This window comes from Hesperophylax consimilis, chromosome 4 (assembly GCF_061612785.1).
Source record: "Hesperophylax consimilis isolate HC1 chromosome 4, BYU_Hcon_1.0, whole genome shotgun sequence".
Lineage (NCBI taxonomy): Eukaryota > Metazoa > Arthropoda > Insecta > Trichoptera > Limnephilidae > Hesperophylax > Hesperophylax consimilis.
In genome coordinates, this window is record NC_142839.1 from 26,157,821 (window position 1) to 26,170,965 (window position 13,145).

At 35.4% G+C, this 13,145-nt stretch overlaps 2 protein-coding genes across 6 annotated transcripts in view; one reads left to right on the top strand and one right to left on the bottom strand.

The window, feature by feature from the left end:
- Positions 1-7,854, top strand: part of LUBEL (Linear Ubiquitin E3 ligase) — a 36,863-nt gene extending 29,009 nt beyond the window's left edge. For 3 of the 5 annotated variants that reach the window (XM_089651568.1, XM_089651571.1, XM_089651570.1), the window contains 6 exons: positions 185-274; positions 364-515; positions 2,123-2,318; positions 3,171-3,325; positions 4,838-5,006; positions 7,529-7,854. In XM_089651568.1, coding sequence (XP_089507694.1) covers positions 185-274; positions 364-515; positions 2,123-2,318; positions 3,171-3,325; positions 4,838-5,006; positions 7,529-7,558 — 792 coding nt within the window. In that variant the 3' untranslated portion in view covers positions 7,559-7,854. Of the gene's footprint in view, positions 1-184; positions 275-363; positions 516-2,122; positions 2,319-3,170; positions 3,326-4,837; positions 5,007-5,306; positions 5,470-7,528 lie in introns of all 5 variants that reach the window. The other 2 variants (XM_089651569.1, XM_089651572.1) reach the window with 2 other exon arrangements.
- A 186-nt stretch (positions 7,855-8,040) lies between these two features.
- On the bottom strand, positions 8,041-12,713 carry Cwc25 (CWC25 spliceosome associated protein homolog). The gene is made up of 4 exons (XM_089631366.1): positions 12,556-12,713; positions 12,173-12,382; positions 11,309-11,635; positions 8,041-11,150 (listed from the first exon to the last, which is right to left on the bottom strand). Exons 1-4 carry the CDS (start codon positions 12,571-12,573, stop codon positions 9,918-9,920), a joined length of 1,788 nt encoding a protein of 595 aa, XP_089487492.1. The 5' UTR covers positions 12,574-12,713; the 3' UTR covers positions 8,041-9,917.
- Between the last annotated feature and the right edge of the window lie 432 nt (positions 12,714-13,145).

The following is a 13,145-nucleotide window of genomic DNA, read 5'->3' on the forward strand; positions in this document are numbered from 1 at the left end:
ATAGTTCGCACAAGAATGATGACGTCACGTTTTCAAATTTCACTTGAGGCCATATGCGAGCCCAGCCGGCTCAATGGAACCGGTATGGGGAGTGGGGATAATACGCTTTTAATCACTTAGGGCAGGTCTACTAATATTCATATGTCTATGAGTAATACATATTATTTTTGTTTGTTTGTTTCAGTGCTCCTCTGGATTTATTGCTAATCCAAGACAGAAGAGACTCGTGTGTCCCGACTGCCAATCTGTGACCTGCGCTCTCTGCAGGAGACCTGTAAGTTAATTAAAAAAAGTTCTGTTCGACAGATTAATATGAACAGTAAAATTATAGGAAAATACTTAATTTGTAATTTATATTTACAGTGGGAAGCACAGCATGATGGTATCTCCTGTGAGAAGTTCGCCGAATGGAAGGAATCTAATGATCCTGATGTACAAGTTGCGGGAGTCAAGAAGCATCTTGATGATCATGGAATTGACTGCCCTAAATGCAAGTTCCGATTCGCTTTGTCTAGGTGAGAACACATACCATTATACTCGTGTAGATGGCTGTTATGATACTGGGTGCAGTTCCGAATTGGATTTACAAAACACCCCAATTTATCAATACCGCATATTTTGGAAGTACGCAGTATTAGAACGCAGAGGTGCATACTAATTGTGTATACATTCAAATCTAATGTTGCAGTGTCGCAGAGTACACTGTGTATATGCAGCAATTGTGTATATTTTCTAAATAGATACGCCTAGAGGTTATTCTTTAAATATACTACACTTAGGACCGGTTGTTTTACGGAATTTGAACAATTCATCAAATTTAAATGTTTATTCGAAAGTTCTGTGAAGGTTCTATTCAAGTTCTGTTATTGTATCATTATTGGCCAGTTGCTTCACCAAACTGAAATCACAGCAGAACTTGAATAGAACCTTCACAGAACTTGAAAGTCAACCTTTAAATATGACTAATTTTTCAAATTCTGTGAAAACCCCCTTCCTTTTAGTACTGCAGTAACTACAATTAGTTGCAGTCTAATTGTGTACACTTTCCGACGCACACGTTATCAGGATCTATAGGCAATTAGTTCAATAATCTAGGCAATAATTCACCGTAGTTATTACTTTTTTCATTTGGAAGGACAATCACCAATTATTTTCAAACATTTCATCATCATTTAGCATGTGCCATTGTTTTAGTTAGCATCAATGTTTATCATTCTTTCGCTATAGAAAATACGAGGGTAATTTAAAAAGTTTCCAGCCTTTGTAATATTTCGAAGCAAAACAAAATTTATTTTTCGACGTAGTCGAAACTCTATACTATGCAACTCGATACTGATTTGGTCAAACCTTTCTCCCATCCTTTTAAACTGTCAGAAAAAAAATGTTGTCACATATGCGACATGTCCGTCAGTTTTCGGGCACCCAGAACACTCCTCATAAAAATGCTTATGCGACCACGTCTGTACTCAACCACCCAATGTTTGACCTTTATAAATTAAGGGGAAGCCTCACCGTAAACAGAGTCTGACTCATCTTTATTTCCTGAATCTTCTTCGCTTTCAAATGATGGATTTTATAAATATTTTTTAAAGGGGAAATTCCTTGGCCCTCCCGCAGTCCAGACTTGACAACCCCCGAATATTTTTTAATGGGGTTAACTAAATCTAAAAAGTTGGGTGTACTTGAATAAATCAGCCACCATACCCAGTTAAATGCGAATTTTCATCAAGAGATCATCTGACAACTTGCGCACTTTGTGTTAAAGAGGTTTTCCAAAATATTGGGACCAGATTCGAGGAATGCCAGCAGCGCGATAGTGGATATTTAGATTACATTATTGATAAGAAATAATTTTTTTTTCTTAAGATGACAAACATTTTCGGGTTACGAATATCCTGACAATATTCGGAAATCTCCTACTACCACCACAGTAAGCGGAAAATGTTACTTGTGTTGTGATGGAGGACTTAGCCAGCCGAGGAATTGAACACACTAAGCCTGGGTGGGACCTGGTTTTCTTTCTATTGAGTTTTAAAAAGTGCAAAACTTATGGCAGACCTTTAGTTTGTTTATTATCAAAATGCTTATATTATATATTATTCCTTCATATTTTGTATTCTAGGGGAGGTTGTATGCACTTCACATGCAGCCAGTGTAAGTACGAGTTCTGCTGTGGCTGCGACAAGCCCTTCATGATGGGGGCGAAGTGCGGCTTGAGCCCCTACTGCGCCAAGCTGGGTCTGCACTCCCACCATCCTAGGAACTGCCTCTTCTATCTCCGAGACAAGGAACCCAGAGAATTAAAAACTCTGCTACAGGTAAAGAAACCATGCAAACTGTTGAATTTATAAATTAATACTAATAATAATAAGTCCTCCATCACAACACAAGCAACATTTTCAGCTTACTTTGGTGGTAGTAGGAGATTTTCAAATATTGTCAGGTTATTCGTAACCCGGGAATGTTTGTCTATCTTTAAAAAAAAAAAAAAAAGTAACTAATTGCATACTGACTTATTACTACACCCATGGGAATTGAAATACAACAATGTGTTTTGTTTTCATATTCTAATAAATCAGTCGCAATATATGTAATAGTATGCTTGTGTCAGAGAAGGTTAGTTTGTGTAAGCATTGAACGCTCTGCTTAACTTCCTTTAGGAAAAAAACTCAAAATAGCATATCCTATTTTAAATATAATGTATATTTTGTACAACAATTAAGTTCTAGATGGCCGATGCTAATTTTTCGCCACGCGCCTACTTATTTCTGAACGAAATTTTTTTTGTGTGTTGTTATCTCTTATACCAGATAATGTATATTTTTATATTTATAAAACTTATCAATCTACCATATTATGTAGTTTCCCCGTAATGGCTAGCTATATTCTTATAAATGATTTTTTAAACATATCCTTACGGATACGCTGGCGTTCGAGAGATTAAAGAGTGCTGATATGTACCATGAATTTAATAACGCCCAGAATAGGCAAATACAGAACACAGAATCTTTTATCTCCCCATACTCTTTGGCCATTTTCAAGTTGCTTGCCTACCTCAGAAGCTCTCCAACTATCTCTGCCTTGTATAGATGTATACTTGTACGCTTGAATACATTTCTACTTGTATTTTAAAATGTAATCGTATGTATTTTTTTTGAATTATGTTTCAGCTGCATAATATAGAGTTCCGTGTAGACCCCCCGGAGACTCCAGAAGGAAATGCAGCCACTAAATGTCCCATCCAACTGCAGAGAGAGACCCCAACAGGAATGGTGGACAGTGTCTGTCATTCGGAAGTGGCCAAACAACAAGCAGGACTATGCCAGTAAGTTCAATGACTTTAGTATGAAAAAAGAAGTACAATTCCTTACAATAAATTTAAAAATACGGCAAATCATTTTTGTTGGCACAATTTGATGCAATTGAAACTAGTCCTCGGTCGATCGTGAATGACCCGCTCATTGAAACCCGCACACAAGCTTCCAAAGAGAGAGCGGGTTATTTTTTCACCAGCACTCTGGTATGCGACCCACTCTCAGTTGCCGAGCGCCGTAGTGGCGAGGCGAGCGCACATAGAAAGCACCCGGGTCGCAAAACCTACTCTTGCGACCTACTCTCGTGATCTACTCTCTGGTACCAGTGTAGCGAGGCGAGCAACGTTTTAAATCATAATATATAATTAAAATAACTTCATTCTTACTTAAATATAAAATTTAAGTAAGAATAGTCGAAATATTTGCAGCTTTCTATCTTTGTATTATTCTTTCCATGTACTTATTGTATTTTTGTTGATTTTGCAATGAGTTTATGAAATGTTAAAGGTTGGTGAAAATTGTCTCATATTATCTATTTGGAATTTCCCATATTAGTTACAGTACCTACTACATACCTAAGTCAAACGAAAGTGAAAGTAGGAGATGTGTAATCGGGTTTCGGGTCATTCACGACCGGGTTTTTAAGAGCGTGATCTACTATCGCGACCCGGATGCCTGGTACCGGTGTAGCGGTACCGGTGTAGGCTCACAACTCTAGTGGGTTATGTAAAACGATCGATTGATCTAGCTCTAATTGAAACATGGTCTTTCAAGTTATTTTTCTGTTATTTTTCCAAACCATGTCCTTCAAACTGTATGAATTTTTTCATAGTTCCTAAATAAAGAAATCTTTTTTGTTATTCAAATTAATTGCTCAAATTTATCCTAAAAACTGTTCTCCCCCATCTAGAAATGGTTAAAGCCACCCTAAGAAGTAGCAAAAATATTATGTAATGTCCCCTCCAACATACTCAAAACATTGTTCCCTAATTCATTTGAATAGATTTTAATCGATTATTTGAAGAAAAAGTGACCTCCCTTTTATTTTGAGGGTCAAGTGTGCAAAATTTCATCAATCTTTGAATGAAACTGTAGATTTGTATAAAAAACAAATCCACAGACACTCTTCTACGAGGGCTGTTCGGAAAGTAACCACCGTTTGGCCATAGATAAAAACCCTCATTGATACAAATATTTTATTACGTGTCTCCTAAAAATTAAGCTTTCCACCATTTAAATTCAAGCACTTGTCATAGCGTTGCACCAATTTGCCAATTCCTTCTGCATAAAAGTCGGCTATCGCTGAATTATCGCTTATCATCAGACAGCAAAATGATATCCACATTTTTAACTCCAAATATGCCCAGGAATCGCTGGTTTAAATCCTTTGGGTGCGTGCTGTAACACCCATAGTTGACCATATATATTTGTACAGCGCCCTTGAGGTGATTTTCAAATCAAATCATCCAAATATAATTATTTTTATTATGACTATCCCTAATTACAACAAACTTCAATTGCAGGAACCATTATGTTGAATATCTATCTCGACTTGTGAGATCCCACAACTTGGATCCTATTTCTATATTGTCTACCGATGACTTGGAAACACTAGTAAAACGCGCTAATATAAAGATGCCACCCAAACCTTACGGGTCCCTGGGCGGATTATTCAGAACCCGACTACTAGAGGTTTTACATTATTTTGAACTTTATTCATTGTAATACAGATAAATGCATACTTAAATAACATGTCCAAACAAAGCAATAATGTATATATTGTATATAAATCCATGTGTGCATAATCATTGGTTTTCATACGTTGCGTTAGATATTCAAAAGAGCGTTTAAAAAAAATATAAACCCACTGTAACTAACAATAATTTTACAAACGCTAGTCAAATTACGCAGTTCAAAATCCAACTAACTTTGAGTAATAAATTTGACTTCTGATGGGTTAACATTTTTGGGTGAATGTTTTTTTATTCGTAGGGTTCATTATGTAGAGTACCTGGTGGCTTTAGTGAAAAACGTGGATCCCCTACCGATAATGGACTTGAGTGAGATGGTTGCCGAGCTTCGGCGAAGAGCAATCCCCTTGCCCGAACGCGGTCCATGGGATACCGACCCAATCTACACTGAAATGTGTGCTAAGGTACTCCACATTGTCAAACCTGCAATGGACAAACCAACCATCTTGCTCTCTCTTATCTTACATTATATTGCTTTGTTTGTACAAGTTCTCATTCCACCGTCTGATAATCAAAACATCCTATTTTGTATATATTTATTAACAAATATAACTGATTTTCTAATCAACTTGTTTTAATCATCAAGCCTCAAAAAAATTGAGGAATTTCATAAACAAGCTTAAACTTCCCAGGTTTATAATATGTAATCTATGAAGTTTTACATGAATAAACCAACCCTAAAAACGGTTTCACCAATACATATTTATACCTACATATTCATACGAACTTCGGATAACAATACAAATTTATTATTACATAATATACACCATCCTTGCGCTTGCAAAATCGGCTATGTGCCAAATTTAAGCAAAACGTTTTTTTACACCAAAATTTTCTTAAAAATGAATTGGGCCCCTCAGCTACGTGCATAAATTTAACCATTATCATCCAATACTCATTCAAACGCTGTTAGAAAACTGGGAAGTTTTTTTGCTTCCCCTCTAAAATTTAGTAAAACTCACAGCCGGTCGTGCAAGCGCAACGACGATATGTAGCAATTTTTCAACAGGTAATAATAATAATTTGCCAGGTGCATTCATTAATATTTTAAAAAATAGAAAACCTTTCAAATATGCCTCGATAATCAAGCATTTTTTGTAGAAAATGATTGACATTTTTATGAACCATGACTAGACTGAAAAATTATCTTAACAGGCCACTTGCATCACTTTTTTTACTATTTATTTTTCCAGTCTAGGTAAAAATTCAAAGACATTGTCGACAAGACGTTGAAACTGTCAATTTTTTGAAAATTTCAATCCCCAAAATAAGACCATTTTTTTATAAACCTTAAAAACAAAACATAATCTATGGGTACGAAAAAAAAATTTAAATAGCCTAAAATCATTTTTAAAAATAGTCAGCCGCTTCAAAACTGGGTGCCAATTCATAGGGAATTCGATAAATAGTGGGGAATTTCTAATAATTTAAACCGATGGAGTATTTTGTGTATAAATAATAAATGCTAATTTCAATAGAATTTTTTTCATTTTTTGAATTTGAACATCTGTTATGGGCATTTTAGAATATACACATTGACAACCCTGCTTCGGAAGCCATACAGACTTGTAAGAACTTCACTTTATTTATCTGTCAAAATTCAAACTGCGGGCAGCGCGGCCGCTGCAATTTATTGTTTAAAAATGGATTCATATAACTATCGTAGGACCTGAGATGGTAAAAATAATAAATAATTATAATTGGCAAACACAAGTGAATTAATGTTAAATGTCAACTTGACAAAAGTGACGAAAATATAAGTGTTACTTTTGTTAAAAATGTACGAACCATTAGCAAAGTTCACCACCAGTTACTTTACAGGCTCCTGCCTAGCACCTAGCGGTCAGAGGTAAAACTAGGGCTAACAGATAAAACAGATGTTTTGCCTTATCAATTGGCTTTCTTTGACAGTGTGTGTTTACAATTAGCTTGTCAATGTGTTTTACTTGGTTAGATTATAAAAAGCCTCGCCGACTGGATTTCTTACTTCTTCTCTCCTATAAAATAGTAACAAGCAGTCATTATGGTCTGCAGACCATTAGTAAAAGTGTTTTGCCCGGGTCGGGAATAATTTAACTCTTTGTAACATTAAATAAAGTAAAAATGCAGTTTTGTGCAGTAAAAACAAAAAAAGCCATGCGTCTCTTATTGAAGACTTCATCAAGCCCAAACAAATCTTAACAACTTTAAAAAAATCAGTGTGGAATTTTATAAAAATAAATACAAAAAAATATCAGAGACTGGACATTTTTATGTAGTGAGGTTATGAGCTAAAAAACTGATTTATTTATTTTATTATTAAAATGACTATAAATTTCTAATTTTTTTAGTAACATTTTCGTAATCTCAGTAGAAAGATCTATCCACATGATTTTTTCCAAGTCATTATAAATTGCATGCAAGTGGCCTATTCATAAGTGAACATTACTGTGGAACCCTTTTTAATATTATTTTTATTTACAGATTATCAAAGAGCAAATCCCCCTGGAATAAAATTACAATTATAAATGATATAATACCATCACGGATGACAAAAAGTATGTTGTGAAACTTTAAAATAGAATATGTGTAAGCTTATTGTAATGGTAAAAATCTAGTGTTGGGTCTTATTTATTAAGTTTATTAAATAGAATCTTAATCAATAAAATTATGCAGTAATAAAGTGGGGAGTAGGTTTGTTGAGGTCCCCTTCCAAACAATGTAGAATATTATAAGAATTTGGAACATAGATAAATAAACATATTTTTTACGAAGAATTATTTTTACTGTCCTCATTCTCATTATGTATGCATTTATATTCTCTATCTGCATTGAATAAAATGTGCATCACAGCTCCCTTTTCAGATTCCCTCAAGACTGTATTTTTATTGTCCTCATTGCCTCGCAAAACCTGGTCCGCCATCAATAGGTTAAGGTGCTCCCATAGCGCTGTGCCCACATGATGCACAGACGGGGCCATAAAGAGTCGGCGATATGTGAATGTGGTGCGGTGCAGACCACTGAACATGCGGTCAACGAATGCCCGCTCCATTCATTCCTCGGCTGGATTGATGAGGTTCACATAGCGACGTCTGAGGCCCTAGAATGGCTCGCAGACCTATATGTACCCCTCTGATCCCCACACCATACGAAAGAAGAAGATTGTCCTCATTCTCACCATGTTTATTTTATTTATTTATACATGATAATACAATACAACATTTCTTTATGGTACATTAAATCACCATACTAGGCGACTGCCTGTTTCATGGTGACCAATGGAATATAGTTATGTGAGGTCTAGTGTGAACATATGAACTAAATATGTAAATGTGTTGAAAATAGGAAGGATTAAAGGATGTATGCATTTATATTCTCTATCTGCATTCAATACCTTATGAATGTGCATCACAGCTCCCTCAAGACTGTATTTTTTTGTCCTCATTGAAACCTCAGTGAAATATGTATGCATTTATATACTCCATCTGCATTGAATATCTTATGAATGTGCATCATAGCTTCCTTTTCACACTCCCTCAAGACTGTATTTTTACTGTCCTCATTCTCACTGTGTACGCATTTACTTTCTCTATCTGCATTAAATACCTTATGAATGTGCAACACAGCTCTCTTTTCAGACTCCATCAAGACTGTATTTATTAATTTCAACCAGACCTCATACAAAAGCTCAAAAACCTAGGTTTCATCTGTGTGTTAGGCAGATTGTTAATCTGACAAACCAACTATCTTTGCAGAGTAGAGCAGTTAACACACTCCAGACAGATACCAAATTCAATTGTCAGACAACTTAATACAGTTAGCAGTAGTTCCATTGAAGAATCTGTTAGTCCTTTACAAAATGTCAAACTTTGCCAAATTTACTCGTGCCTCAAAGGAACATCGATAACATCAGCTGATCTGAATTATTTTGCATTGCAACTCTCTGCACGCTGTTGAACTACGATTTGCACCTAGATCTATGGTCCGGTCTGTGCCGCACCAAACTGCAAAAGACTACCTACTGATTTCTCAAAAAGCTGAAATGATTGCCAAAGAATATTGTTTTCATCGACTGTTCAGTTCTCAATCATCTCCATCTCTCAAAAATGTCAATCCTCTTATCTGTACTGGATCTAAGATTTCATGACTGAACGCTATAAATGAAAAAATAACAATCCCCAGATTTGTAACTTATTATTTATTATTTCAAAGATTATCTTGTAGTATAATAATCTTTCATGGTTTGATGTTTTCAATTTCTTAATTAAGTAAAACATTTTTTGTGAGAAATAAAATCTATTTCTACAAAAGAGTAACAAATTGTCTAAAATATTCACAAATAATTTTGAAATATGCAAATTTAAAAATAAAAAATCTACAAATTCACCTTCCATCTCCCCATAATTTGTGATGATGGCCTGGACCTTGGAAGTTGGAAGGGTGAAAGCCAGAAACATTTGAAAAAAAAAAATATTTAACATTTTTTTTTAAGTAATTAAAAATTGTCTAAAAAGTCACCATTTATAAAAATGGATCAGTTTTTGTTGTTTGTTTTTGGGGTGTTATGCCGTGTTGCGCTAACTCCTTCTTTAGCCGACGTTTCGGACAGCGTTGCAGTGTCCATCATCAGGGCAGATCCGGTAGATCCGAAGATTAAAGAAGGAGTTAGCGCAACACGGCATAACACCCCAAAAACAAACAACAAAAATGCTTTTGGCCGTGAGAATCTAAAAACTTACATGGATCAGTTTTTTTTTAAATATAGCATCATGGTTTCTTGATGTGATATTTAATTATTTATTAGTACATATTTATTAACTTAATTTTATATTATTGAATGCCCATTTGATTATAAAATAAAAAGAAGTGTCCATTACCTCTTGGCGAAGTTGGTATCCATGTGTCTGTTGGACCTCTGTATGTTATAGATGTTAGATTTTATTCTACTCTCTACACTGGTGAACTTTGCGGCTTCTCGTAGATGTTTCTCCACAAAATCATCCTTGAATTTATGCTTCTTTTCCATTGCTTCCTGTTTCTTTTCCTGATCTCTATAATTAGAAACATATTTCTCTCTTTCTTTATCTCTTTCATTTGCATTATTCATCATTTCTTTACGTTTTTCTTCCTTCTCCGCTTCTGTCAGTTTGATTGGCCGAACTTTTTCATATTTCTTCACATCTTTGCTTGGTAATACTTTTGGAGGAGTTTGTCGTTTAGTCTTGCTCGTGTGTATTTTGCTTCCATCGGCTCGAACCAGGCCGTAGTGCTTTTCTTTAGGAGTTGCCCCTTCTTCGTCACTGTTCTCATTGTACTTTTGAGAAATAATGATTGCTGGTCTACTTGAATTTTCAGAACGACCTTCATGTTTAGATTTTTTAGATTTCTTGTGATCTTCACGATGGCGTTCATCATTATTACTTTTATGTGATATTCTTTGTTCTTCTTCATGGTGACGTTCATCATTCCTACTATTATGTGGTTTTCTTTGGTGTTCTTCACGATGGCGATCATTGTTATTACTTTTATGTGATCTTCTTTGCTCTTCTTCATGGTGGCGTTCATCATTCTTACTTTTATGTGATTTTCTTTGATCTCCTTCACGACGACATTCTTCATTATCACCTTTATGAGATTTTCTTTGCTCGTTTTCTGGCATACTGTCATATCTATCCTGATTATGACTTTTGTGTGATTTACGTAGATCATTATTACGTTCATATCCATCCTTGTTGTAACTCTTATATGATTTTGTATGATCTTCCTCATCACTTTGGTCATACTTACTTCTTTTGTCCTTAGATCCACTCATGTCTCTATCAAAACCAGCTTCTCCCGAACGTTTCCGACTGTTGTGTTTTTCTTTTGGTTGTATTTCCTCTTCAGAGTCGGACTCTGAACTGGAGGAAGACTTCTTTTTCTTCTTATTTTTCTTGGAACTTTTGACTTTTTCAGATGGAGATTGCAACAAGCCTTTTAAATCAAAACTCTTATCGTGACCTTTTTTCAGTTTGTTTAACTTTTCTGCTAATTTCTTATCAATGTCAGAAGATCTCTTTTTATGCTTTTTGCTTTTCTTTTTGTCTTTTTTCTTTTTTGTGTCAGCCTGAAAAACAAACAAAATCAATTTAATTGAAAACATTTTGTCCTGTGTTGATGGGAAGAAGGCTCAAACACCGGCGGAACTACAGCACAGTGAAGCTAAGCCTGAATTATGCAGACCGTCTCAATAAAATAATACATACTGATTTAAAAAACAATCACCTGATCCATCTTTAGCAGCATGGTGAGCTCCTTGAGCTTGACGGGGTTCTGCAGCAGCTGCGCCCGGGACTCCAGCTCCCTCTTGCGGATGGCCACCAGCGGGTCTTCCAGCAGCTTCCTGGCCATGTCCACCTGACAATCGCTAGGCGCCACATCCGCGCTGAGGTTCCGAATGGAGAACGGGATGCACTCATGTTCAACGTGGTTCTTCGGCGGAGGCTTCACATAAGACGTGTTGGCCTTTTCTTCAGATACTATTTTCTCAAAGGTTTTGTCGATCTTCTTTCCTAGTAGGTATTGTTCACGGTCAACGCTTTCGTGTGGTTGCTGTAAATTAAAAAAAACATTACGTAAATGGAAATATTAATCAACTGCGCGAATACTATCACACTGAAAATATTCAAAATAATTGAAGTATAAATTGTTATTCACAACATAATATGTTGAAAAAATGAAAATAATTTAGAGAAATACAAAATGTATTATATAATCATGCAATAATAGTTGACACATGTCTAAAAGATTATTTTTTGTTAAATAAATTAACAGTTTATATGGAAACATGTAAACTGCTTAGTGCGATTTAAAGCCAATGACCTACATTTCATAATTTATCCTGTGTTTGTAGGCCTGCCTAGTTCCCACGAGGACAGGACATTATTGTATTGTCCAGCTCCGGACATATTGTCCTAGTGTGAATGGAAGTTTAGACGACAGGACCATAAACCAAAACATTGTCCCAGAGATAGATGAACAGGCTATCTCCGCAGGACAATGACAACCCCCACCAGAGCTGTTAAAACAAGATTCAAATTTGATAAAATATCGAAGCTGTTAAAAAAGATTCAAATAACATGGTCTGACCTTGTACATCCAATCCATCTTCTTGTTGGCTTTCTCCACCAACACACCGGATGTTTGACCATGATTAGTCAGTTCTTCTCTGGACCGTTCGCTGTCCATTTCTCTTCTCAAATCATCTATTCTTCTTTTTTCGTTTGCTTCTGCCTGCTCTGCCTTCCAAACCCTCTCCTGGTTTTTCATAGTATTTGGATGCCATGACTTTTTCGTGTTCTGTGATTTCAAAAAAATATTAATTTAATGGGTGAGTAAGACAGATATATTTAAAATAGTAATGAGCAAACTTTAATACAGTTTCACCTAAAAATTAGTTCAAGAAACACCTTCACAAAGTCACTTGGAGGTTAGAATACGAAAGAATTATGAGAAACACTTCAAATACTTACCAAGTCCCCACCCCCCATGTTGATGTGTAGATGAAAGAGTAATCTTTATTTATTTAACTTCTAACTATTTGAAACGGTGAATCATTCAACATACAAACAGGATTCGACGACAAGAAAAAGTAAATATAAATAACTCCTGAACTGTCAAACATGATGCGTAGACGTCATAGCATAAATAAACCACTCTCTAGATCGATATCTTCGGGCTTTTTGTATGGCGCCATTTTGTCACCCCCATAACCACAGACAACCACAGATAAAACGGTCGTTTGGTCCAGACAGGTAAATATATCGTGGACCATAAATAAATCTCAAGGCCATTTAAAAAAAGTGTAACCATAAACAATATAACTACACCCAGCGAACATCGTTCATTCAATAGCCCACAAAAATTATATTTTAAAAATAAAAATATTGGAATGCAGGAAAAGGAAAATAAAAAAAAACCCACAGCTATGCACACATAAAAATACTTTTTATTTTCAAAAAGACAATGGACAGTAATACAAAACAGGGTCAGTACAACCGATGTATTGAGCATTGATTTATCATTGAAGTAGAAGATAAAACTAATATATCTAAACAAAACA